Source organism: Zootoca vivipara, chromosome 2 (assembly GCF_965207765.1).
Source record: "Zootoca vivipara chromosome 2, rZooViv2.hap1.1, whole genome shotgun sequence".
NCBI lineage: Eukaryota > Metazoa > Chordata > Lepidosauria > Squamata > Lacertidae > Zootoca > Zootoca vivipara.
The window spans coordinates 77,585,582-77,610,565 of NC_142584.1; the positions used below are offsets into that span (position 1 = coordinate 77,585,582).

General features: G+C 39.8%; 1 protein-coding gene across 15 annotated transcripts in view; it reads right to left on the reverse strand.

Moving 5' to 3' along the window:
- Positions 1-24,984, reverse strand: part of WNK2 (WNK lysine deficient protein kinase 2) — a 114,652-nt gene that overhangs the window by 5,526 nt on the left and 84,142 nt on the right. For 3 of the 15 annotated variants that reach the window (XM_060271445.2, XM_060271452.2, XM_035106304.3), the window contains 5 exons: positions 21,481-21,696; positions 20,396-20,494; positions 15,674-15,718; positions 13,746-14,005; positions 2,230-4,498 (listed from right to left, as the gene is read on the reverse strand). In XM_060271445.2, coding sequence (XP_060127428.2) covers positions 4,148-4,498; positions 13,746-14,005; positions 15,674-15,718; positions 20,396-20,494; positions 21,481-21,696 — 971 coding nt within the window. In that variant the 3' untranslated portion in view covers positions 2,230-4,147. Of the gene's footprint in view, positions 1-2,229; positions 4,499-10,720; positions 10,857-13,430; positions 14,006-15,673; positions 15,719-20,395; positions 20,495-21,480; positions 21,697-24,984 lie in introns of those variants that run through there. The other 12 variants (XR_015948226.1, XM_060271449.2, XM_088662225.1 and 9 more) reach the window with 10 other exon arrangements.

Consider the following 24,984-nt stretch of genomic DNA (forward strand, 5'->3'; position numbering starts at 1 on the left):
CTGCATTGTATCTTGAGTCACAAGTGGAAAACATTCCTTTATCTATTTGTTTTTACCATTAAAGACCTAAATCCTGATGGTTCCTCAAGAAGAAGTGTTAAGTTGGATAGCTGATAAGATGCTATATATTTATATTTGTCTCATAAACAAGAAAGACATAATTTGGATCTGCTTATTCTGCTAGTGTGATCTAACAGTACAGTCACCCAATTTTTTGTGAACTGTTTTTGGACTAACTTAAGACTATTGGGCCTCCGTGAACCTATCACTTGTAATCATTTGGTTGGCAAAATATACATACTCAGCACCATTTTTAGAACATGAAACTGGATGGACTGAAATTGGTAATCTTTTATGCCCTGAAGCTAAAACACCATCAACAAAACACATACAGGGCAGATATCCTTCCATTCCCATCATCATCACCCTTTACCCAAAAGGCTGCTGAAGATGGCCCTTATCACCGGTGGACAGAGGAACTCGTTACTTTTCAGCTTCCTCTAGATATGGATGGTTGTGTTTTGTGTGGGTTTTTTATATATATACACCTGCCAGTCTGGCTTTTTCTGGAACTACAGTTCTGCACTTTTGCTTGCAACTTGGATCTACGATTTTTAGCTAATACTATTAGATAATACTGTTGCATTCCCCATGAGATCCCAGCCAGTTACTTCTTCATTTCAATTTGCATAGAGGCAGTGGGACATCATCATGAGAAAGATGAGAGTGAAATATTATGCTGGCTGCAGGGCCTAATCTGTCCAACTGACTGCGTATTTGGTCTTTGGTGATGGAGGGAGAATGGATACCAGTAACTTGATTGCAGTTGAATTCAGCACGAGACAAAAAACTAAAGAAATAATAGCTGACAAATCTTCTGCTCTGGAAGGGCAGAGGGACATTCATCACTGATGCTCTGGAATTGTGTCAGCGCTGTAGTGATCTTCTTCAAGTAATAAAGCAGCGATCCCTTATTTTAGATTCAGACATGAAGTTCATTACCACCATCAGTTCAAGACTGGAATTACTAATATACGCTATCTGAAGCTATCATTTATGAGTGTTCAGATACAGGTTCTTTTGCTTGGAACACATCAATGCACCTCTCCTGACTTCCTTTAGGATTGAATTCAAACTCTTGATTTGGACTTAAATACACAACTGAAATGTACTGTATAAGAATGCTGTGGACCATACACCCTGTCCATGATCTCTTGCTGGGCTCCATGCCATATTCATCCATCCATCTACGTGAAAGGGCAAATCATAACATACTTTTTTAAACAAAAACAATTTGCGGGGTGGGGAAGCAAATACATTTAGAATTCTAAAATACAATTCAAGGGCTGTCTTTCAGATCTCTGGTGGTTCAGGCTATACAGGACTACACATTCAGTAGGCCACCTCTCCCATCCAAAATGTAACAGGATTCAGGTTACATTAATATGGGCAGAAGTCTTTCTCACTTAAAATGAGAATGAGCTCATTTTCTTAACATCAAACATGACTCCCTGGGCTCAAAAGTACCAGCTGCAGAAGGCAGGATCAGGACTTTGAGAATTAATGGCATCCTCATTCATAGTAACCGAGTCTATTTTACTCAGGGATCATGAGCCCAGTCAAGGCTGCTCCTTTGCTATTAAATAGATACAAGAAGCAACACTACTGAGAAATTTGCTGAATTGTAGCCGGTGTCTGAACCTACAGTGATTTCTCCAGTCCAATATACTTTTATTGTGTTGGATTTTTTGTGTCATGAAGCTTGCCACCACTGTTACCATTTAACCATTCCTGTCCCAAGTTGACAGTTTATTTCACCCCAAACATATACAATAGCATATATTCAAAGTTCTGTGCTTAGAATTATCAAGCAAGCCAATTGCTGTCCTTAACATTTATTTATTCAGATTTCTTACCCATCCTTTACCATAAGATTCATGGGTGTGAAATGGATCAACAGAATGGTGCACTAAATTTTTAGACTAAAAGTCAAATTCATTGAGGACAATGTGGCAAAAAACATGAGGTCTGCCAAGGGCACCCATTGAAGGATTTACTCATTGGACTTGGTGGAGAGAGCAAGGGGACATTTTTAGTGCTCTCAATTAAGGATACCTGGTCACAGATGATTCCTTAAATCGGTGTCTGAAGCTGCAGGGAATGGAATTAAAGAGCGGTGCTATCTTGTGATAGCTTAAGAATTTTAGCAACACACTAGGTTTTCCACAATTTTTTCAAGCACAAAAATGTTTTATTTTGTCTTCTCTTGAATATATACAATCTCTTGGGAGTGAGGAGCTGGTGCCACTGACTTGTCAGCTGACAAGGGGCACGGCTATACAACAGGCAATACCAACAAACCGAAGGTTTCAGTGCAAGCCAAGGGGGTAGTGAGAACAAGATTTTCCATATTTTGCTCATAAAGCATACAGACATGAATCTAAAATAAAGTCTCAAACAAATGAAATATACATGTTACAGAGAGCAGAAATCTCTTACTACAGCATGTATTTTGCCCAGGCAGATGACTCTGCACCATGTTCTACAAAATTCAATTCTAACCGAATTGATGGAATAATATAAACTAAATGGAACCAACAAAACGTTTCAGACAGTTCTTAATGCTCAATGTACAATAGAACTATACAATTCACAGATCGGCAGCACAAAACAGCTCCGACTCTTCAGCAGGTAGTTCAAAAATGTCATAAAGAGAGAATGTGAGTGCAGTGTGCCTTCAACTTTTCTGTTGCAATGCTTTTTATTTTAAAATGTGTGCCATTATGCTTGTCCTAGTTTTTTTTATCATTTCAAGTAAATAGAGACTTACCAATCTGCAAATCAACCTTGGTAGTTACCTTGTGCCTTTATATGAGAGGTGAAGGTGCAAAGTCTATGTACAGTTAAGTGAACTCAATGAAAAAAAGCACAAGTCAAAAAAAGAAAGAGGTGCCCATTCTATCTACAGTGCAAACAGAGTGAAAAATGGTGAAATAAATTCAAATGTGATCAAACACCAACACTACTAAATAAGTAGGGTGGATAATAATAAAGAAAGCTTCACATTTAATTCCACTTCAGTGAAAATACTGTAAGCACTTCAAATATGGTTCTGAACTATGACTGCTGTTGGAATAAAGGCAATGGCATGCAAGTAAAGTTCAGTACTTACATATGTTTTTTTAAAAAATAGTAACTTTGGGACGGGTTCTCCTATAACCAATATTTTGATTAGTTTATTTCACAAATGAAACATGCATGGATTGAATTTAAATAACATAATTTGTTCAGAATAGTTTTTGGTTTTGCGGCTAAGTGAGAAAGAGAGGGAGGGAAGGAGAGAAAAGGGGGAGGGAGAGAAAAGCATCTTAAACTGCTTGCCAAATTTGCTATTTCATATTAAAACAGAAGTTTTCACTTGCAACAGCTTTTCCAGAAAGATTGCATAACAAAGTGAATTGCACTGCCCAAAGCTATTACCTGCACACATATATACAACTTAATTTCAAGCTCTTTTAAATGCTTCTATTGCAAAAGAAAGCGACTTATGTTATTACTCTTTGTTAAAATGAAAAGTCTTCTGTCAATAACTCACTCTGTAAACATTTAAGCCACCCTTGTTCTTTTTTAAACTCACCCTTTAACCACCAGTTAAAATAAAAGCATTTACAGGAGAAAAATGGAACAAAACTGGGCAAGAGTTTCAAATGTAAACCTTCAACATTTTTTTCAATATATATATGCAAATTAAGAAAAAATAACCTCAGACAAGCAGATTGTAAATAAAATACACTTTTCAATTATTCTTATTATTTACATCTTTCCAGCGAGAACTGAAAAGCTTGAATTCAAGGCACTAATACTCCTGCAGGATTAATACAGTTGTCTTAACCATCAATTCAAGTACATTAACGCGGAAGTTTGCGGTTTCAAACACCAGAGCACAAAATAAAGTGATCTTCAGCAAGGAAGGAGAAGCAAATATTGCCATAGCCACAAACGAATCGGTGTGAAAACATTTCACAGTGATTGCTTGATTCAGTGTATGGATGGTGGGCACACTAGCAGGCCTGAGCTGAATGCCGGCAGGTCAACACACCCTGGTCACACACGGGAAAGCACCGTCAGCTATCGAAAGGTGGCCGAGCTAGGTTATTCTCATGTTAGAGCCCGGCGGGCTGACCACGGGTTGCTGCAGCGGCACTGGAAACAGCTGCAAGCCGTTTTTGCCCAGAGGTGGGAATGGCGCAACGCTCTGGCCTCCTACAATCCCAGGCTGTGTGGCTGGGCCCAACCACTGCACTCCAAAAACGGATGTAGGGAAAACTCCTCCATATTGACAAAGAGGCATCACATAAGGTTTTACTGTGCCAGAAAGGGTAGTACCTGGCATAGGCACTGGCAGGGATGTTGAAACTCCAGGAGTTAATGCAGCTGGCACTGGGCAAGAGACTGGAACAATTGTCTTTTCCCCCACTCCTGTTCTTACTGAATTAACCTACAAAAACAAACATAAAAAAGCAACAGCTATTACGCTTGTACCCTCCTAGCTGAGCAGTGAGACATCGTCGCTTTATGGCAGTTTATCATTTCAAACTCAACAGTTGCATCACACTCGGCTACTCTGTTCTAAGGGGACGTCCTGGTTCTGCCCCCTCCAGTGGAGGAGATTGTAGATTGTGAATGAGGCAATAAACACAGAAACTCAGCCAGTTGCTTTAACACAAACACACCCCTCTAGGTTTCATAGACATAATGACTTCAGGGGGAATCCTCTGAACTGTCTACATTCCACATGAAATTTAGGCAATGTGGAGGTCTGCAAAATACCTCCATTATTTCTCTGTCAGTATATAAGAGCTGATAATCAATCATTGCTTTCCTTAAAACAATAACAACCCACCCAAGTCCCACACCTATCTCCTTTCAACACAATCTGGAGAACAGTGTCGCTGTATTGAAAACTGTTGTCCACAATATATTCATGTGTAGGTAGAAGAAATATATGTACCAGTTAGCTCCCTTCCCTGCTTTCAGCCATCCCATAACATCTTTTCACTGGCTCTCCAAAGAATCCTTTGAACACACACAGAGAGCTCTTGGGACTATATAGCTCAGCTCCACAGCTCTGAAAATATCTAGACAATGCAGAACTGGATGAGAGAAAGGGCTTTCTTTTCTAAACACTGAGAACAGCTGACTTCCTGAGAATTATGAGCTTAAATATAGTCCAAATGCCACAAAAGCAATTATTGTACAAGAGATCTGTCTGGTTCCCCCATGGATTTGGTTAGCAGGTTTTAATTTCACATATAATTTACAACTTCTGGCAGTGATTTCATTAAGTCAGCACCTACTCCTGAATGATGGTTCTTTCAGGCAATCCCTTTGTCTATAATATCAGGGTCAAATGGATAATTATACCCAGGAGATGGAGTGAGAATTTTTAAGGCAGAAAATGTGCATGAACTGAAGTGAAAAGTTGTTAATAGGGAGAAAGCATTTGGGGAAGGGGGAATTGGTTGCAATATCTAGATTGAAAAAGACAACAGTACAATCCTAGGCATATCTATTGAACAGGGTTCCTACTCCTTACCCAAACCTAAGCTCCATTGAACTCAATGGGACTAACTTCTGAGTAGAAATGTGTAGGATTTCACGTTAGCTGCCCATTTTGGATCCAAGGATGACAACTTCAAAATATTTATTTCATTTAAATGACACAAGGGAGATGAAAGGCTTTCCTAACAATCTTAAGAGACTCTATTTAGCCAAGAAATGAAATCTTCGTTAGCTCTTCATGGAATGAGCAGTTGTACATGGGCAACAGATTTGCAGAACGTTGATAGCTTCTCCTTGTTGCAATTGGCAGGAGTATTACAAAGTACAAGAGAGATGTGCCATGAAAGTGAGCACTCTATCATAGAACCTTTAAAAACAAAAAACAAAAAAGGTCAGGTACTATTTTTTACTGTACTCAGGCCATCTGTGGTTAGATAACATTGTTTTGCAGCATGGGTTTGGTTCAAAATTCTCTATTTAGGCATTTTTGACATACAGTCCTAGCTCTAGTGGCTAATATCAGCTCATTGTCTGGAAGGCTGGAAGACTAATTAAATACTATTGAGAAGGAAATAATATTGTGCTTTTTCTCTCCTAATACCTCCAGCTTCCATCATTTCTAGAAATTAACTATCCTATCGTATCTATCCTAGAGGTTTCCAGATAGTCTGCTGGTCCTGAGTCCCAAATACAACCTAAATGCATACCTATATTTGAAAACTAATTTCAAATACAGTAAATTACTAATTTGTATGTAAACATATTTACAGTTGTGCAACTTTTAAATAGGGACGTGGGTGGCGCTGTGGTCTAAACCACAGAGCCTAGGGCTTGCGGATCAGAAGGTCGGTGATTCGAATCCCCGTGGCAGGGTGAGCTCCCATTGTTCGGTCCCTGCTCCTGCCAACCTAGCAGTTCGAAAGCATGTCAAAGTGCAAGTAGGTAAATAGGTACCGCTCCAGCGGGAAGGTAAATGGTGTTTCAGTGCGCTGCTCTGGTTCGGCAGAAGCGGCTTAGTCATGCTGGCCACATGACCCAGAAACTGTCTGTGGACAAATGCCGGAGCCCTTGGCCAGTAAAGCGAGATGAGCACCGCAACCCGAGTCATCTGTGACTGGACCTAACGGTCAGGGGTTCCTTTACCTTTTAACTTTTAAGTTCATTGATTCCTGGTGGGGTTTGTTTGTTTTTTAGTAACCACCTTCCATGAACCTTTATTCATTTATTTGTACTACTTATAGGGCACCTTATAATGGAAGTTCACATGCATTCCCATAGCAAGTTATAGTCTAATATGTGGGGAATGAATTGGCCTAGTTAGGTGGTCTGAAGCAAAGCCTTGTTTGAGGGCCTAAAAAAAAGAGGAAAGAGGAAGACAGCAGAAGCCTGAGGCTTAACTAAAGGGGCGCAGGTGATGCAGCAGAAAAAGACAAGGAAGTGAGAGGATGGGGATGGGACAAGGAAGAAGAGGCAGGGTACCCAACAGGAGGAAAGGCAAAATTAGAAAGATGGAGGAAGGCCAGCTAGGAATATAAAAGGGAAGCTGGGGCTGGCACTTGCCAGCTGCTCAGCCACGGCTCATCTTTATCACTATGTTTCCATAAAGGCTTGCTGCATTTGGATGGGCAACTTACTGGCAGTTTTATAAACATCAATAATGTGCTCAGACCTTCAACTTTTTTGAAAATCCAAATGGCACCGTGTATACTCATGAGCTTTCTACTAAGACCAGTCCCTGGGTGGATACAGCTTATTTAGGATTCTCTTCTCCCAATACGTTTTGCTCATCTGTCACTTTGCTCTTCAGTCAACCGCCTTGAAGATCTTTGGATGAGCCAAACTACACATTACGTTGGTTGCATGTTTGCCCTTTGCATTGATATTTTGTTTGCAAATAGCCAGCTCAGTATGCACTTCAACCCTCCCGGCACATACAGTATACACACAGCTCCCTCACCAATAGAAGCAGTGGAAACTATTTTACTACCACATAACGCAAAGCCTTTTCAAACCGATTTTCATTATGTGCTCCCAAATTTAACCCACACCACCCACGCTAATTTTTATAAGAGAGCCATACCCCCATTGTTTTGCATACTATTTGGGCATTTGTGGATTCTTGTGATACTTGGCATAAAGGTAAAGGGACCCTTGACCATTAGGTCCAGTCGTGACCGACTCTGGGGTTGCGCGCTCATCTCGCATTATTGGCCGAGGGAGCCAGCGTATAGCTTCCAGGTCATGTGGCCAGCATGACAAAGCCGCTTCTGGCAAACCAGAGCAGCACATGGAAACGCCGTTTACCTTCCCGCTGTAGCGGTTCCTATTTATCTACTTGCATTTTGACGTGCTTTCGAACTGCTAGGTTGGCAGGAGCTGGGACCGAGCAACGGGAGCTCACCCCGTCACAGGGATTCGAACCGCTGACCTTCTGATCAGCAAGCCCTAGGCGCAGTGGTTTAACCCACAGTGCCACCTGGGTCCCACGATACTTGGCATATACTGGTATTAATCTGGCAGTTACAATAATCAACACCTCTTCTTTCTGTTTAGATAGTAACTCTTTCAACATTGTGAAAGCTTTTTAATTTTGTGACCACTTTCTCCCCTCGAAACAAACAATAGTTCTGGCGGGTGGCCTGAAACAGGTCAAGGCCACAGCAAGGGAGAAAGGGTTAAAGCACTCCTAACCTGCAAGGCCTTGATCAAGTCCACCAGGCTGGCTATTGAATGAAAAATCTTGCACACAAATGACAAAACATCATGTGACTAATGTGATGTGCCAATTGGTCCATAGGTTGAATGGGGTTTTTAGTGTTAGTTGTTATAATTTTTAACAATTTGCTCTTCAAATTTCAGTTTTACATTTTGCTTTCTTCATTCGCTTTCCCTCCAACATCCAATAATGTTGACCCCCTTTTGTGTCCCCCCGCCTTTTGTAATTAAAGGTATGCATTTTATTTGAGCTCTTTTAATTTCTTTTAATAAGTTCCAAAATTCCCAAAGGAAAATGATGCTTGTAATTGAACATTTTAGCTTTCTATCAACATCTTGCCATATTCTCATATTGAAACAGCGTGTAAATTCATTTTGGGCCTTTGTCATACATACTCCATGGCAACCACAGCCATGATTCTGCTTTCCAGAGAGAATAAGAAAATGGTTTCTCCCTATTAAGGTCTCCATATTTTTAAAAATGCTAATATGAACCACACACTCAAGTCTTTCCTTGTTTGAACATTCATCTTTTCTTTCTTCACGTTTCTTTCAAAAACCGCTTTCCCCTTCTTTACAAGTTAGTAGAGTCTAGGCTGCAACCCTACGAACACTCACTTGTAAATTTCCATTAAAATCACAGCGACTTACTTCTGGAATTGTGCTGCGAGTCTGCTCAAATCTTGTTGAAATCAGTGCAGCATAAGCATACTGATCTTCCTGTGGATTATGTCCAATATTGCCTTAGATTAAATTACCATTGTCCAAATCCAGCAAGAAAACTCTGCCTATGCTAACCATTCCTTTTAGCTTGAATTCCCAGTTTTTCTCCATTTCAGTCATGCTTCTACCACTAAGGCAACTTCCTAGCATGCTTGCAGTGTGGATTTAGATGTGTACCTGCATGCACACATCTGTCCACAATACCCATGGGCCCTATAGAATTGACTGGATGTGTCTTTTGTTACCAATGAAGATGCACAGCCACACCAGGAACCACCAGTTGTGGTATGTGAACAGGGATCAAGCCTAGTTTTAACAGAACCACCGGTAAACCTCAGCAGCTCTACACAATCTCTTTATCTGGATTCCTTCTAGTATTTTTGAGAGGTTACTATATTCTCTTTCCTATATTAGGGAAGATAACGGTGAATTGCAAATCCTACTCAAACTTATCCGCAAGGCAATAGATACAAAACACTGAGGACTTTACCCCCTCCTGTTTTTAATTCTCCATTCTTCACCCACACAAGAATTCTTGCTTCCTTGCCAGCTAGCATCAAGCTCAAACAGATGTAAAATTCTGCTGTTTCCAGTTTGTTTAACATATCACCTACCAGCCACTGAAACAAGAACTGCACTCTTTAGGTTCCTTCAGCATTTCTTCCCATCTCACAGCTTTCCCCCCCCTACCCCACCTTCATCCCTTTGGAGTCCTGGTCTGACACATTTATTATCATGCAAAAGAAAACACATATTGTTTTGTACAACCTCCTGTTAAGATAATTTCTTTCAGTTCAAGGACTTCTACATGCAGTAGAGCTTGAGATGCTATTTTTAGCCCGTAGCTCTCACAACCACTGAAGTTGTTGAACATGGGTTACAGTAGCATTAATGAAAAGCTCATAGATGATGGGCTGCCACCAATGCATACTACTTATCTCCCTTGAAAATTATATCCCATGCACATTTCATGATGTTTAAAAAAACCTGACAGCTAGCATGGCCACCCTTGCATATCAGTGGCTTTGAAAACAAATGAACAAATTTGTGCTGGCCATTCATGCTTCATTGGCAAATTTATTTGATGTACTTTATTGTAGGAGTTCTTACTGCAACAGAAGCAAAGAGAAGTGAGTTCCTTTTTTATCCAAGAAAGAAAAAGTAGAGATGTGGGTTACACTGTCTATCGTGCTTTTGATAAGCAAATAAAACAGGACAAGCAAATTCTTATAAGCTTTTATGCAACTGATCCAAGAAGAACCACCATTCCCCCCCCCAAAAAAATATACAAAGTTTTGTCTTAGAGAAAGGATGATGCTGAAAGCAACAGTACCATTGGTTGAATAAAAAATATCACAGGCCGAGTATTCTGTATAGCAGGGCAAAGAGAGGGACAAATAGGAAATCTGTATTTAAACAGCATGCATGCAACTCTCATTATCTGTAGAGACTTGCCCATAGAACCATCATATACAAATGTATATAGTAAGAATGTACAAAATATGGCAGAAGTTACGTATTCTTCTTCCAATGCAGTGCTTCTCAGCCCTTTTCTTCTCTTAGGACTGGATACAAAAGTATGAACTCTTTATTTGCAGAAGCTTAGCACCAGCTTTATCAAAGCCCTGATAGCTCAGCAGCTGAGCAAACCTGGTATGTTTGCTCCACTGCAACTGGACAAACAATTAGGGAAGTGCAAGCCTACTTTCTGCATTTATTTGTATCACTGGAAGGGGGAGAGAGAGAAAAATATAGAGGTTGCTGGGCAAGGAGGCTTCACTGCTTCAAGACCGCTTTATATTTTCACCGTGCTTCTTGCCTTGATTAACCCTGTAGCATGTCTTGGTGCTCTAGTGCTGCAACACAAGTATAATTACACCACATGTTATTTCCTCAAGTAATGGAAGCTGTGCAAGTGTCTGAGAAAATATTTCAGTGAGTGCCAACATGCAATCAAATGGATCTCAGTTACCGAAGGTATATAGGAAGCGGGTTCTTGTAGACAGACACCACAGTTTGTAACCATTTGCAGCTAACAAGGCCAAAAGCCCTCTTAAGAAATAAGACCTGAGATTGTGAGAACTTCCCACCTTGCTAAGACAGCCTCCTTATACCAAGTTCCTTTATTTTTGTTATTCTCCCTTAACAATACAATCTGTTGATTTTTAAAACAAATTTAAAGTGTCATATTCATAGGAAAGCTGCTACCGCTAAAATGAAGTATTTAATTAAAAAAAAAACCTCTACTAGAGAAAGCCAGCTGAAACATTAATGATGATGTTGTTGTTTACAGGGAACCAGGCAGAGGGTCTTCTCGGTAGTGGCACCCACCCTGTGGAACGCCCTCCCATTAGATGTCAAATAGATAAATAACCACCTGACATTTAGAAGACATCTGAAGGCAGCCCTGTTCAGGGAAGTTTTTAATGTGTGACATTTTAATGTATTTTAAATTTTTGTTGGGGGTCTCCCAGAGTGGCTGGGGAAACCTAGCCAGATGGACGGGGGTACAAATAAATTATTATTATTATTATTATTATTATTATTATTATCCATCAATATTGAATAACTGATAAGAGCACATAGCTCTTCCTCTTACTCATTCCCTTCTCGCTTCTAGGTTTTATTGGCTTACCTTTCTGGCTGGGTTCACATATCACGCTAAGCTGAACCATGCATGGATCTTACCATGGAGTAGCTCACAGCTGCCCTGCTCCTGCTCCTTTGCTGTACTAATTGAAGGCAAAGCTTGGCTTTGCATGTCATTCAAAACCAAATTCATGTTCGAGCTCTCTTCCTGAAAAAGCTAGGCGCTGTATCCACTTAAACCTTTGGGTGCACAGAACAACTTCTGCTCACACAGCAAAACTTCCCCTCCCTCTCTTTTCCCTGTCTGCCACAGGCAATCCTCCAACCCCAAATCTACTCTAAGGGTTCCACAAACACTCTTGTACAGCTTCACCTTGTGCCTTGGCCCATTGTGGACTCTAAGGGTTCCACAAACACTCTTGTACAGCTTCACCTTGTGCCTTGGCCCGTATGACATGCTAAGCTGAACTTGGCTCAGCTTAGTGTGGCAGCAAAAGAGATCAGGGAGGAGAAAATCAGCTGTGCCCTCTTCTCTGGGAACATGATGTGTGAGCCCAGGCTTCTGAGTTTTGACTCTGGCATAAATCTGACACACACACACACACACAGGCTCCCTTAAGTTCTTTGATTTCCATCTGCTGGATTTAGGTATGTATTTGTGTTTCCCATCACTATGTCTTATGGTCACAGATTTCCAGCTCTAAACAGCAGCAATTTGTCAGGGAAGTCCAAAAAATGTATGTAACCTAAGTATGCCACCTGCAGTTTTGTAAATTGCATTTGCCAGATCCTGCCTCTGTCCCATTATGGTTGTATTCCTTTGTGAATAGAAGAACTCCTTTCATCGATTCATTCTCTGTGCCATCCCTCCTTTCCCAGTCTACAGCCCCCTGGTATCTTCCATGTCATTCTGTCAGTACCCGCAACCCTCTGGAATAAGTTTTGGTGGGCGCAGGGAGCCACAGAGGGGAGGAATGTATTGGGGGGGGGGAATAATCTCCCTTTCTCTTCTATCAGTGGAAGCATCTGCTTGATCAAAATCCATTTCACAAACAGAAGGGCACAACTGGATTCAACACACAGCATATTAAGTTCCTCTAATGACATGTGCCGTAGTTCAGCAGTTCCAATGTGTTATTTGGGACTCGGAGTGTGCACATTTAACAGTCACACACACACACACTTTTCTGTGAAGAGGGTCTTCCCCAGTCTCTTCAAATAGAGTGGATTCACCAAATTTACATTAAAAAAGAGAATGGGGACATTCCTTGATTGCAGTATCTCTGTATGTGTACACTATAGGGGAGTGGAGCACTGGTGTTATGATTTAGCACTAGCCTTTGTAACAACAGCAACATGCAGTTAGAAACATGTGGCGGTTGGGAATAATCAGTTGTAGCATTGGAATGGGTGGCAGTGATGAAAGTGGTGTGATAAGGAGATGACAGTGTGTCCATCTTTCACTTTAAACCACATTCACATCATTAAATTAGGGTTCTACGAAGTATTATCAATGAAATGTAAAAAAAGAACACTAAAGCTGCAATCCTATACCCAATTACCTGGGAGTAAGCCCCATTGAACTCAACGGGTTTCATGTCTGAGCAGACATGCCTAGGATTTTGCTGTGAGACTGCTCTCAATGGGACTTAACTTCTGAATAGACCTCCATAGGACCTCAGTACCAGTTGCCATCCTCCCCCTTAAAAGGCGAAAGTACTGGCGCAGTCTCTCGCAGAAGAACAGCCTACACACTGCTACCAGGAAGCTATTCCAGCAAACCAACAACTGGAAGATTAATGACACAGTTGGAAAAGGAAATAAAAAAAACCTTCAGCAACCATGGTTTAAATTTGTTTTAAGACAAGCAACATTTGATTACCAGTAAATGTATTGCTGTGTATCAACTATTCTCCATTCGTATTCTTCATTTTGTCACAATTCTCCATTTGTAAAAAGTTATATACTGAACCAAACAGTGTCAAGATGAAGTCCAAGTAGATAAAAATTCTTAAGCTATTTTTTTTACAGTTAATGAAGTGAAATGGATATTTATATGGAATATGCTCCTTAAGCTTATGTCCTCCAAACACCAGCTCTGCAATCTCTTTCAGACACAAAGTAAAAGGTAACGCTCTTCAAGGAGCGCCACTTACTCCACACGTCTCATTCTGTGTCTGCATGGGGTTAGCCTTTGGCTCCATGTCTTGCCGCTTTTGGTTCTGCTTAAGTTGATTTAAGGATGGTTTCGCCTGCACAGCTCCCACGGTTTTGCTTGTCCATTGATCCACCAGTTTGTGGAGATCATCTGTGAAAGTTCCTTTCTTGTTGTTGCTGTTGTTGGCTTGTACTTGCACCTGTAGCGTTGTTTGTGGCAGAGGGTCCGGATATGCTACAAGGCTGTTTGTCGAGGATCCTAAGATGCCACAGAAAGATAAGAATCAGCTGCACGCATCAACAAAGCCGTACTACTTTCCCCTTTGGGTTTTCGTCGCACAACATTTCTACAATCACACAACTATCTGGTTTTCACCCAGCTGCTTCTCCTGAAGAACTTTTTTTGCTTCAAAAATGGTTTAAGAAATGATATGCATTCCACAAGTTAGGTGCAGCTTTCAAAATGGCACTGTAAATAAATTTGTCATCCAAAAAAATTTAAATATTGGTCATTATGTCTTTATGCAAATCCACTGGAATTGTTAGAGGGGAGAAGAATAGAAAAGGAAATATGGATAGCCTAAAGATGACACAGATATCAGGGATATGGATATATTACTTGTGCTCTGCACAATCATAATTGGCTCCACTTTAATAACCAACGCCATGACTGGTTTGGGATTTCCAGATTTCCTATCCAGGACCCCAATTACCCTCCTAAAAAGCTGATAAGAAGGATTCAAGTTTTCGTTATTTCCAGTCTAGGCTGGTGAAATCCTATCCTTCATGTATATAATTCTGATTCTGCAGAAACCTTAAATAACTCAAGGAAAGAGTATATCTGCTGCCATCCAAACCTTCTTGCTTCCACAAAACTCCCATGTTTCTCTTTCCAAGTTTACAAAGCAGTTTAAATATTTTACATGACAAACTTTTAAAGATAAATGTGCTATACCTATAGGCACCAGCAGTGGTAATAAATTGCACATAGTAACAGTCAGAGGTCATGTTACTGATTCATCAAACCATGATTTGGAGGATTGTAAACATGGTGTCTACATATACCCAATATATACCGTATTAATGTAATGTAGCTTGGCTGTGGAAACAATTATCTCACTTACATCCTGAAACTCGGATACCTAATGTTGAACTAATTTATTCACAGCAAGATGATAAAACCAATATCTAATATAAAGTGAAACAGTCTCTAATATTGTTTGGTAGGTGAATCTATAATGAATGCTTTTTTAATTTTTTTTGAAAAATATTTGAATTCTAATTCCTAAAAATACCAATTTGAAGCAAAAAAGTTCAAAGCTGTGTTGAAATGACATTATTTATGATGAGCCAATGTGCTATAATCTTATTTCTGCTGCCCCGAAGACTGTGATGTGTGCTATAAGTAAATCTATTAGTGATTTGTTCGAATGAACACTCGCACCTTCCTTTAAAAATAATTGTGCTTTTGTGAATTCTTAGGAGCTTTTTGAAAAAAACGAACCCGTGAAAAGGTAAGTTCTTTTTTTCAAGGATTGAATCTCAGCAACTATTCAGTACTTCAAGCATCTCAACAGGTGTGAGGAAGTGTTAGGTTGCATTAGCCAACCAGCAGCAAAACGGCATTGTAAAGAAGCAGTGTTAATTGACATATTAGATGAGCACACTACCCAGCTTTGTCTCGTATACACACATGTACATACTGAGATTAAGATCATCTTGCAACATGCAGGCATCCCAAAGCATCACCAGCATGCAAAGCTACCAAAAGGATACCTGCACTTAATTCAGATGCAGCCTAACTTAATACGATCATGAATGCAACTCCTGTTGTTTAAATAAACCACTAGATTACATTGAAATAAAGCAGCTCATGCTCAGAAAGAATAACAAAAACCCAAAGAACAAAAGAGAGAGGGATAGTTACTACTACTGTGATCTTTGCCTAGACATAGTCGTTTCAGGGTGGACCCTACAAGGTAAAATGATACAAGACATACAGAGTTAGGCAAGACTAAAAAGGGGGGGAAGGAGAAAAAAGTCTGATGGAAAATCTTCTGCATTTTTAAACAACAAAAAAGTAACCATTATAATATGCAAGAAGGAACAGACAGAAAGTCAGCAGTTCAGGTGTGAAAAGAAGAAATAACTGGGCAGCTCAAAACCTACAGAAATTTGATGCTATCCAAACAAATGCTATGCAGTTTTTATTTGCACCTGCATAAATCTGAAGGTGAATTTTAAAAATCACATTTTAAAAAAATATGTTGATGCCTGTTTCAATTGTGCTTCAAAACTATATTCATCTGATTAATCAATGAATAATAAATATCAAGAAAAAGGCAAAACTAGACTGGCTATATATTGTTTTTACAAGACCAGAAAGTTCTGCAGAGCTGAGGACCATCCAATTCAAATTATGTGTCCAAATACAAAATACTGAGCCCTCTAATCTTTATAATATGTTCAAAATGCATCTGGATTCTATAGGTCTATTGGGGGTATTCCAATTCATCAGTTTCAAAAGCTTGGTGAGATGCTATGATACATTCAGTGATGTACTGTTCATTTCCCAAATGTTAAGTATAGTTAGTTCCAAGGGAGAACTCTGAATCTATTTAATTACTAGATTCCTTAAACTGTTTTTTAAAAAACTCAATATCAAGCCAACCTTTAGCTTAGTGCTAATGCAGGGGCTCCCAGATAGATCAAAGCCATGTTGTTGTTTGAGTCATTCTACTGCCTTGAACTAAGCCATGGTCTTTTTACCGGGTTCTTCCAACCAGGGCTCAAGGTTTCACTTTCCCAGACAAATCATGAGCTACAACTCTAGGATGAACCTTGGTTACTGTTCATGGTTTGCCTGGAGAGAACTAAACCACCAGCCCAGGTTTGGATGTCACGCTAAACAAAAGCATGCCTCGCCAAACAGTCCTACCTGCTTTCCCTACAGCCTCATGCTACTGTAAACTAGGGAGAGGCCGTTTCTCTTAGTCATATGAAAAATTTAACTGGCATTTTGCTAAATGTCATTAAGTATTCCAAGCAGACTCCACATGCTACTGTACACAAGTAAGAAATTGTGTTTTGTGCCTGAAAAATAAAACCAGGCTAGATTACTCCACATCTGTTGATACCGCATGTAAAATGGGACAAGAAATGCCCTGGGTATGAAAGCCAACAATAGTATTTTTACTTCAGGAATGATGACCAATATATATTGAATTTAAGTGTAATAAGTAAAGAATAGAACTTCCACACCAGATGTATCCCTCACACCTCCACAACCCATCCCTGTAAAGAAGAGGGACTTTCAGTTATGATGTGAGAGAGATTTTTGTCCAAATAAACATGGTAGAGCTGGACCAGCTATTACTTTCTTGAGTTGGGGGACTCTTCTCTTTAGGAAGTAACATTAGCTGTTTGATTCGGCTAGAACTCTTTCAAACAGCACCAACAGGATGATATCTTTAATCAAACAAACTGAAAATATTTTTTCATTCCTATTAACTGTTAACACATCCCTTTCTTTGGGCATGTTCCCATTTCCCCCCGGTGACTGTATGCAAAGTTATGTTATTTCCAGGACAAGAGGAATCAAAATTCACATCAACTGCATGGTAAGAATTCTTCTTGCCATGCATCAGCTTAACTGAATTACAATGTAAATAGAAAGGTACATTAGATACACATTTAAAAAATATCTGTCATCTTTTAAAAGAAAGAAATAAAATTCTATTGCTACGCAAACTGCCATCAAAATTAGGTATTTTTCTAGACATGATTTCAAGGTACCACTTTAATCCCACTAAAAGGCAGTATATGGAGTTTCTGTCATGCCCTTCAGATATGTATATAATCAAGGAGGAGAGTACAAGTCAACCTTTCTGATGGTTGCTGAAGTATCAACCAATACATCATCCCAGCAAAATGCAAGGAAAGAGTTTGCACTACAGAAAAGCAACACTTCAGCCCAAAGTAGGGAGGGGAATCTGGAAAGTACTCAGTACTTCCAATGACTTTCTTTTTATGGAGATTAAAATTCAGATAGGGGGATATTTTTTTTTGCTCCAAATGCATGTAAGGCTTTTTAAAAAACTGAAAAGTGGCCATACTAGTCTTGCTCAAGGGAAAGAAGCATGAGGAGAATGGAAAAGTTGTCACTGGACAAGGGTCTAAAATGCTATGAAACTTCAGAAGACTAAGCCCACCATGCCCAAGTATTTCTCCACAATGGGCGGGACAAGACAGTTACTTTTTCTTTTAATGGAAGTTGAAGTTCATTAACTGATATGATGCTTGCTCAACAATGCTTATGCACGTGTAGATGGAGGTGAGGACCAGCTAAAATGAGAAACATTTGGGTCTAGACTATGAAGTCAACTGCTTTTACGCAGTGGCGTTTTGCTTTGGTTTTTAACTTTTGTTAACCGCTCTGGGAACTGATGAGGTGTAAAGCTCTAAAAAAAAAAGGGGAAAAAAAGAAATAGAAATCAGGCAACCGATTGTGTTGGACAAATAAAACGTGTCAGATATTGTGATGGTCACAATTGTGGTGGTCACATTGTGATGTCCTGGGCATCAAAATTGAGGTTGTTGTTTGCTACACTAGCCAGAAAACTTGAAATGGATGATGTCAAATTATATGTGAGATTCAGTCTAACAACATCTAACTTTGGGCAAAAGATTTATTAAAAATGGCAAAGTTCACCCAACAGATGATATCTACTCTCTGCTTTCAAACCAGATGATAACATCTGATAGCATATTCAATTAATTGATTTCCCCCCCTTTAGAATGCTTTGCTAAAGAATTGGATCACCAATAAATCACCTAATAAATACATGCTAAAAAAATCAAGGGCTCATATGAGTAGTTAAAATGACTAGTTTAAGAATGTAAGTTGTGTGTTATCTTTGTCATTACTGTCATGGAACCAAATGCTAAGAACATTTAATGTTTAAAATTACAATGGGTTGTGTACAGCAAAAGTGTAGAAGACAAATGGAACTATTCTGACTATGTACTTGTGACTATAGAAAAAGTTACAACCACATCCAGATTGTTAACAAGAATAATTATATAGAGAAAATTTCAGTAACACTGAGCAATATCCAATGTTGTAACTGACCCATTGAAATCAACTATTATGTGTATAACTTAGTTGGATATTATCCATTAGTTCTTGATCTTGAAAGCACTGTTAACGTTTAAGGTGACTTGCTTCATACGCTAATCTCTATATGTATCAGTTCTCACCAGCCCTTTATATTTAAATATTAATGAAGTTTTAAAATAAAAAATATAATTATTTGGGAATCAAGGACGATGCATTTTGAATAGTCTTGTGCCTTTGATCTGTATCACCTCAATAATGATAAAAAATGCATAGTTCCAATGGTAAAAGTTTGATACAAATGGAAATGAACACTAAATTAATTGGATGTTTAGTTACCAAAACGCTGTCCCTGTTTTTTCGCACTACATGTAACAAAGGTCTAGATCACCTTATCAGTGCAATGTATCTTGACTGCACAATAAAAAAATCTATTTGCCTTATAATTAATACCTGCTTTAAAAAAAGTTAAATATATGTGAGAGTTGATTGAACTGCCAATTAGTATACTCGTACAATTAAGGAAACATCTACTTGCTTTTAGTTGTACAACTATTTCAAATCAACCCAGACATTGTATCAGCGAAACATTCTAGAGTGCCATTAGAACTTTAATTTTTCTTTTAAAAAAATATTCTGTTCTTCGATGAACTGCTTATTGACTTCATCTCTGAGGTCACGTAAGGTCATAGTAAAAATAAACCGAGTAAAGTGCTCCAGCTAGGTGAGTTAACAATAAAAGCCATACTGCACTTTGTAGCAGAATAACTCGACAGTTGCATTTAACAAAATTCACTTAAAGAAACCCAAAGTATACATTGTGTGTGAGGGGAGGAAATACTGCTCATTAAAGATGATGTTTAAAAAAAACTAGCAGGAGCATTTCTCAGCATTTCCACATGCAAGGGATAGAACAAATAAAATAATAATAATAATAGTAACAGTAATAAAAAGGGTGGATATAAACAGTACTGTATATTGTTTGAATACAGCCCTTGTGCAGAAGTTATACCCTTCAGTGACCTTCTAGTATTGTGTCAGCTTGCTACATGCATGTCTTCATAGTCCAAACATGTGTGAAAGAGACCATTCGTCTACAGAACGTTGGATTTCTTTTTGGTATCGCTGGAACTGGGACAGCAGACATTTATAACTGCCACATTGGAAATTAAAAGTTACTTAAACGTAAAATCACATAAAGATATGCCCAGGGTAAGATTTGCCATAAGGCTATAGAATAAATTATGAGATCTTCCACACATGCTTTTGGTACCCAGGCATGAGCCAAAAGCAGTGCACAAAAGCTTTCCACGTGAGATAAATAAATAACAAACAAATAAATAAAAATCGTGTCAATGATGATTAACTTTTAAAGAAGGAAATCAAAGAGAGTGTCTGGGGGGGGGGGAGAAGGGACACCCCGTCAAACGTTTTAGATATATATATATATGTATATATATGAAAATGAGTTTTGGAAAAAAGGGGACAAAAGAAAGATGGGCTATGATAAAATACAAAAGAACAAATACAAACAGATGGACAAAGACACAGGTCCACTGAGGAATCTGGTACGAGGTTTGCTACTAGATTTATAGGTCACTCTCTCAGACGTTTGGTGGAAAACCGTCCAGCCTGCAAATGAATATAAAGGGAAGAAAACAAAGACACTTATAAAGTACAAATAGCTGAGATCAGTTGTCACCATCAGTCATATCAGCTTTGTTAGTTTATCATCCACATCTCCAAAGAGGAGTAAGTTCATTGGCTATATGCAAAAGGATGCAAAAAATAACAGCAGAAGAAAATAGATACTTTGTAGGATTAGTTTGGCAGGACATGCAGAACTGAGTAAAGTATTGGGTGTTTTTTTTAATCATCATTACACTTTGCAACAAATATTGCTACACATATCGTGACTAATCTATGGAACTGTGCACTGCAAGATAGGAATACTACAGTTATATGAAACTGTGTCTCAAATGAGATAGAGATCTTCTAGTGAAGCCAGAAACCCATGAGAATAACGGAACTAACTTGCAAGGTGGTAAAAGCTTAATTGCTCCCATGCTATATTTGCATAGGCCAATATGAAAGAATGTTTTAGGAACAAAATTATGCACCAGATTTGGATCTAAGAATATGGACCAAAAGAAAAGTAAGCCAAGCCTTTCCCTCCTACCAAATTGTTTAAATGTACAAAGGACCATTTCCTTATTTTTTTTAAAAAAGATGTACAATTCCTTGAAAATTAGCAATTCTTCTATAATGTGAATCTAAGACTTGTGATACCTTCATTTTTCACACACTATTAACCTTTCAAATTTTGCTCATAATCAAAAGATGCATTAATGACTTGGACACCTACAATTTCACAATAATTGAAGACCCATTATAATAATGTTATCATCGCTATAGAACCCTTTCTGTTCTTATCACATTTATCCTATTAACCGCTCTATAAAGTAGATTAGACTGCGAGACGGTAACTTGCCCAAGTCAGTGCGCTGAGCAGCTATTTGAACCTGCAACTCCCAACGTCATACAAATTCACTTTTAATGTTGAAATAATTGCTAATTTCAGTATAGAAGGAATGATGACCCCAAGTATATAGAATCACCTTGGGCAGAATTTTCATGGGCATCGCCTCCCTCAGTAGCTAATCCAGAGCAGATGTCAGTGGACAAGGAAGCCTTGACAGAGCAGGGTTGCTGTGTCTGAACTGACTTTCCAAGTATGGCTGATGTGGACGAAGTTAGCGCTGCTGCTTCAGTAGAACCAGTCTGAGCTTTAGCATTTTCTTTAGCCAGAGTGTCTCTGCAGTCTGATACACTACCTAAAAAAGGATACATGCAAAAATCACCAAACGCCAAGAAATAAGATTTGCTGCAACTAGCAGGTCATTCCTGAAGAACGCTTCAAAATATTTTGAAGCAGTGCAAGAAATCTACAGCTGCACAGTTGAAACACTTCAACTGCAGATAACCAACCTGCTGTTCAGTTTGCAAGTGCTGATGTCAATACTGTATAATATGAAACCTAACACTGACAGCAGCTTTACAATAGAAGTAGCTTTAAAACAGTAGCTTTGCAATAGGCCCATAGCTAAGCTAAGCTAAGGGCCTTTAGCTAAGCCAGGCATCCCCAAACTGCGGCCCTCCAGATGTTTTGGCCTACAACTCCCATGATCCCTAGCTAACAGGACCAGTGGTCGGGGAAGATGGGAATTGTAGTCCAAAACATCTGGCGGGCCAAAGTTTGGGGATGCCTGAGCTAAGCTATGGACCTACAGATATCCCTCGTTTACAATTCCTATTATCCCTGACCAGTATTGTGTGGCATAGTGGTGTGGTGGTACTCACCTGATCTCCCAACAGCTGAATCACTTCTCCTTACCAAGAAGGACAAGGTGAGGAGGTGGGAAGTTTGGCGCAATGCAAACACACCAGCTAAACCAATCTAGTGTTTGCACCGTGCTGACCTTCCTACCACCTCACCCTGGCACCACCTTCTAGTAAACAGCAGTGATTAAGCTGTCAATGGGTCAGGCGAGTGCAGCTGCTCCACCACCTGTCTACTAATGTCTCTGACTTGTGGTCATGCTGGCTGGAAACAATAGAAGTTGGTCCAACAAAATTTGCAGAGCCACCCCATTTTACATTTTTTGGACATAAGCTATGTTTGTATACTGACTAACCCCACTGAATGCAGTGAGATTTTACATCTGAGTAGACCTAAATAGGATTATTGATGGATGCCATGACTGAGAGAGCTACATTAGGTGATGGAAAAGGTTTTGCAGGACTTTTCCATTGTCATATCCAAACTATTTTCAAAAAAGTGTATTTTAGAAATCTGGTGTATGTATGTGTTTGTGAAAAACTACTGTTTGGGAAACACAAGATGAAAACCCCAATGGGGACACAAAATGGGGACACAAAACAGTGTTGTTATTGCCTGGATTCTTTAAGAGACATGAGACTTGAAAGAGTTATTCGCAGCCTCACCCTACGCATGATCACTCAGAAATAACTAAAAGTTAATGCAATATGATTCACTCCCAAGTAGGTATATAAAGGATTAAAGTCTTAATCCATCCACAGTCTGGGCGGAATGCACCCCATCCCCCAGCCACCCAAACGTAAACCCATTTTCACAGAAACTCATCTGGCCTTCCCTTAAAATGATCTCCAGGGAAAGAAGAGACCATCACTTCCCTGAAGAAGCTTGCTTCATTTCCCAACATCCTATGAATGAATAACCCTAGAAGAAGAAGAAACTGGATAAAGGGCAGAGATTAAACTGCACTCCTGCACTGTGAGAAAAAAGCAATACTGCTCACCTGGGTTGAGGGCAGTTGGGGGAAGACTGAAAGGAATCATTTCAGAAAAACAGTGCAAGATCAGCCACTCTATCAGATGGAATGGCTGAGCAAAACCCATCCTCCCTTTCTCCAGGAACTACAATGGCCTTCACATTTTTAAGTAGAAATTAGTGGGAAATAATAATTAAAATACTGAATTTCATTGTCCCATTCTTTGGAGTACAGACATTAGGGAGAAAAGATGGTCTTCACCTATCAACTTTTACGCAATGAGTAGGCATGGTAATGAAGATATTAAAGAGTTTTACAAGGATTCTCTCCGTCTGCCCCCAATTTACTTTAAAACTGCTGACAGTGGTTGGAAACATATGGGATGGAAGCAAAAAGTCCCCATGTAAACAAGTTTCAAGCACAAAAAGTTCATAACTTAGTATGGAAAAATGCCCCACATCAGCTACAGCAAAGACTGCGGGAAGTGGGAGATTCCTAAGGGTAGTACATTCTGCCTTTGGGGCAGACAAAAATGAGAGGTGGGAACATGCAATGTTAAACGTGCTTTTTAATATCACCCATCATATCTTCAGCCTAGTATACAGAAATAATAAAACAAATGTTAAAAAGGTAACTCATCTACCCCATTCCACTTGGAGAAGCCAGTACAAGGACTCCTGCTAGTGCAAGGGGGCTTGGCTCCCATTTCCCACACCCCTCCCTCAAATCTGCTTGGGGTGGTTGGTGGGTGGGTGGAAGATTCCACAGAACAGGGTGGGGTATGGAGGACTGCATTCCATCAGCAATCTCCTTAGCACTTCATTGAGTTCCAAGTCCACTCACCCTTTCGAGGGACAACAGAGGCTCCACTGGGCCCCCTGATGAGAGAATCCTAACATCAGTGCCCCTTCCTGATAGGTGGCATGGGCATAAGCCAGAGCCGCCTATCAGGAGCCAGCTCCTGGCCTGCATCCCGGTTTGGTGAATGGGGATGCAGGCTAGGACATGGGCTTGGCAAGGGGGTGGAATCAGCAGAGTGGGAAGGCTTCCCTCGAGTCCACTCCCTGGCGATTTAAACAGCCCGCACCTGGGACCCTAGCTGCTTTTCCCTCGTCGGGTTCCCCACCCTTGGTTCAAGTTGATAGTCAAGGACTTTGCTGTGGTCGCCGTTTTATGGGGCTGGGTAGGAATTGTTCACCGGGCGAATTGGCTCCAACCTGGTGGTTTTTCCTACCTCATAGCAATCGTCGCAACTGAGTTGGGCATTGGGGCAATCCTTTGTCTTGGATGGAGAGGAGGTTGTAGTTTCTGCCTGCTGTTCCAAACGCTGGGGTATCACATTAAAGGGATTCGGGTTCACCCTATTTGATGTAAGTCTTAGGAACCCCCGCCTGGATTGACCTATGTGTCACTTCCAGCGGGTGGGCTGGAAGTATTTTGATTGACCCATGCCCAAGCCAAACCTCTTTCATCTGTATTCAATAAAGTTGTGGCCTGTTTCAATCCAAACCCAGTCTTAGTAGTCTTTCATTTATCTGAGGTTGGGGACCAGGAACACAATGCCTGGACAACTACTGAAATTAATGCACATAATGTGGTCACGTTCATTCATATCAGTGGGTCTATTCTGTGTAAAAATTTGTTGAATGCCACCCAACAGAAACAAAAAGCAACAAAATCATAAAGCAGACTGTAGGGTTTAAAAGTGCGTTACAGTGGTACCTCGGTTTACAAACACCTCGCTTTACGAATTTTCGGTTTACGAACACTCCTAACCCAGAAGTTAGTAAACCAAGGTGCCCGAGGCCT